Source organism: Apaloderma vittatum, unplaced genomic scaffold, assembly GCF_000703405.1.
Source record: "Apaloderma vittatum isolate BGI_N311 unplaced genomic scaffold, ASM70340v1 scaffold1597, whole genome shotgun sequence".
NCBI lineage: Eukaryota > Metazoa > Chordata > Aves > Trogoniformes > Trogonidae > Apaloderma > Apaloderma vittatum.
The window spans coordinates 61,393-61,636 of record NW_009727602.1 but is presented as its reverse complement, the minus strand read 5'-3'; the positions used below and the strand labels follow the sequence as shown (position 1 = coordinate 61,636).

Genomic DNA, 244 nt, shown 5'->3' with positions numbered 1-244 from the left:
GCTTGCCACATCGGTGGCACCACGCTCCACGCCTTCGCAGGTAACGGCCTGCCGGACAAGGAGGGGCTGGGAGCTCTCGCTTCCCTCCCAAAGAGCTTCCCAAAGCTTTGCTTTCTCCTCCCCTGCAGGGATCGGCTCTGGGAAGGCGCCGCTGGGACAGTGTATTCAGCTGGCAGAGAGGCCTGGGGTGCGCCAGCACTGGCTGGGCTGCCCGCACCTAATTATCGATTGGATTTCAATGGGG

The 244-nt window shown here is 62.7% G+C and overlaps 1 protein-coding gene across 1 annotated transcript in view; it reads left to right on the top strand.

The window, feature by feature from the left end:
- Positions 1 to 3: 3 nt before the first annotated feature.
- The window catches only part of PIF1 (PIF1 5'-to-3' DNA helicase), a gene marked incomplete at its 5' end in the record, with an annotated part of 5,321 nt that continues 5,080 nt past the window's right edge, over positions 4 to 244 (top strand). The window contains 3 exon segments of the mRNA XM_009873713.1: positions 4 to 40; positions 129 to 240; positions 242 to 244. The exon segment at positions 242 to 244 is cut by the window's right edge and continues 33 nt beyond it. Coding sequence (XP_009872015.1) covers positions 4 to 40; positions 129 to 240; positions 242 to 244 — 152 coding nt within the window.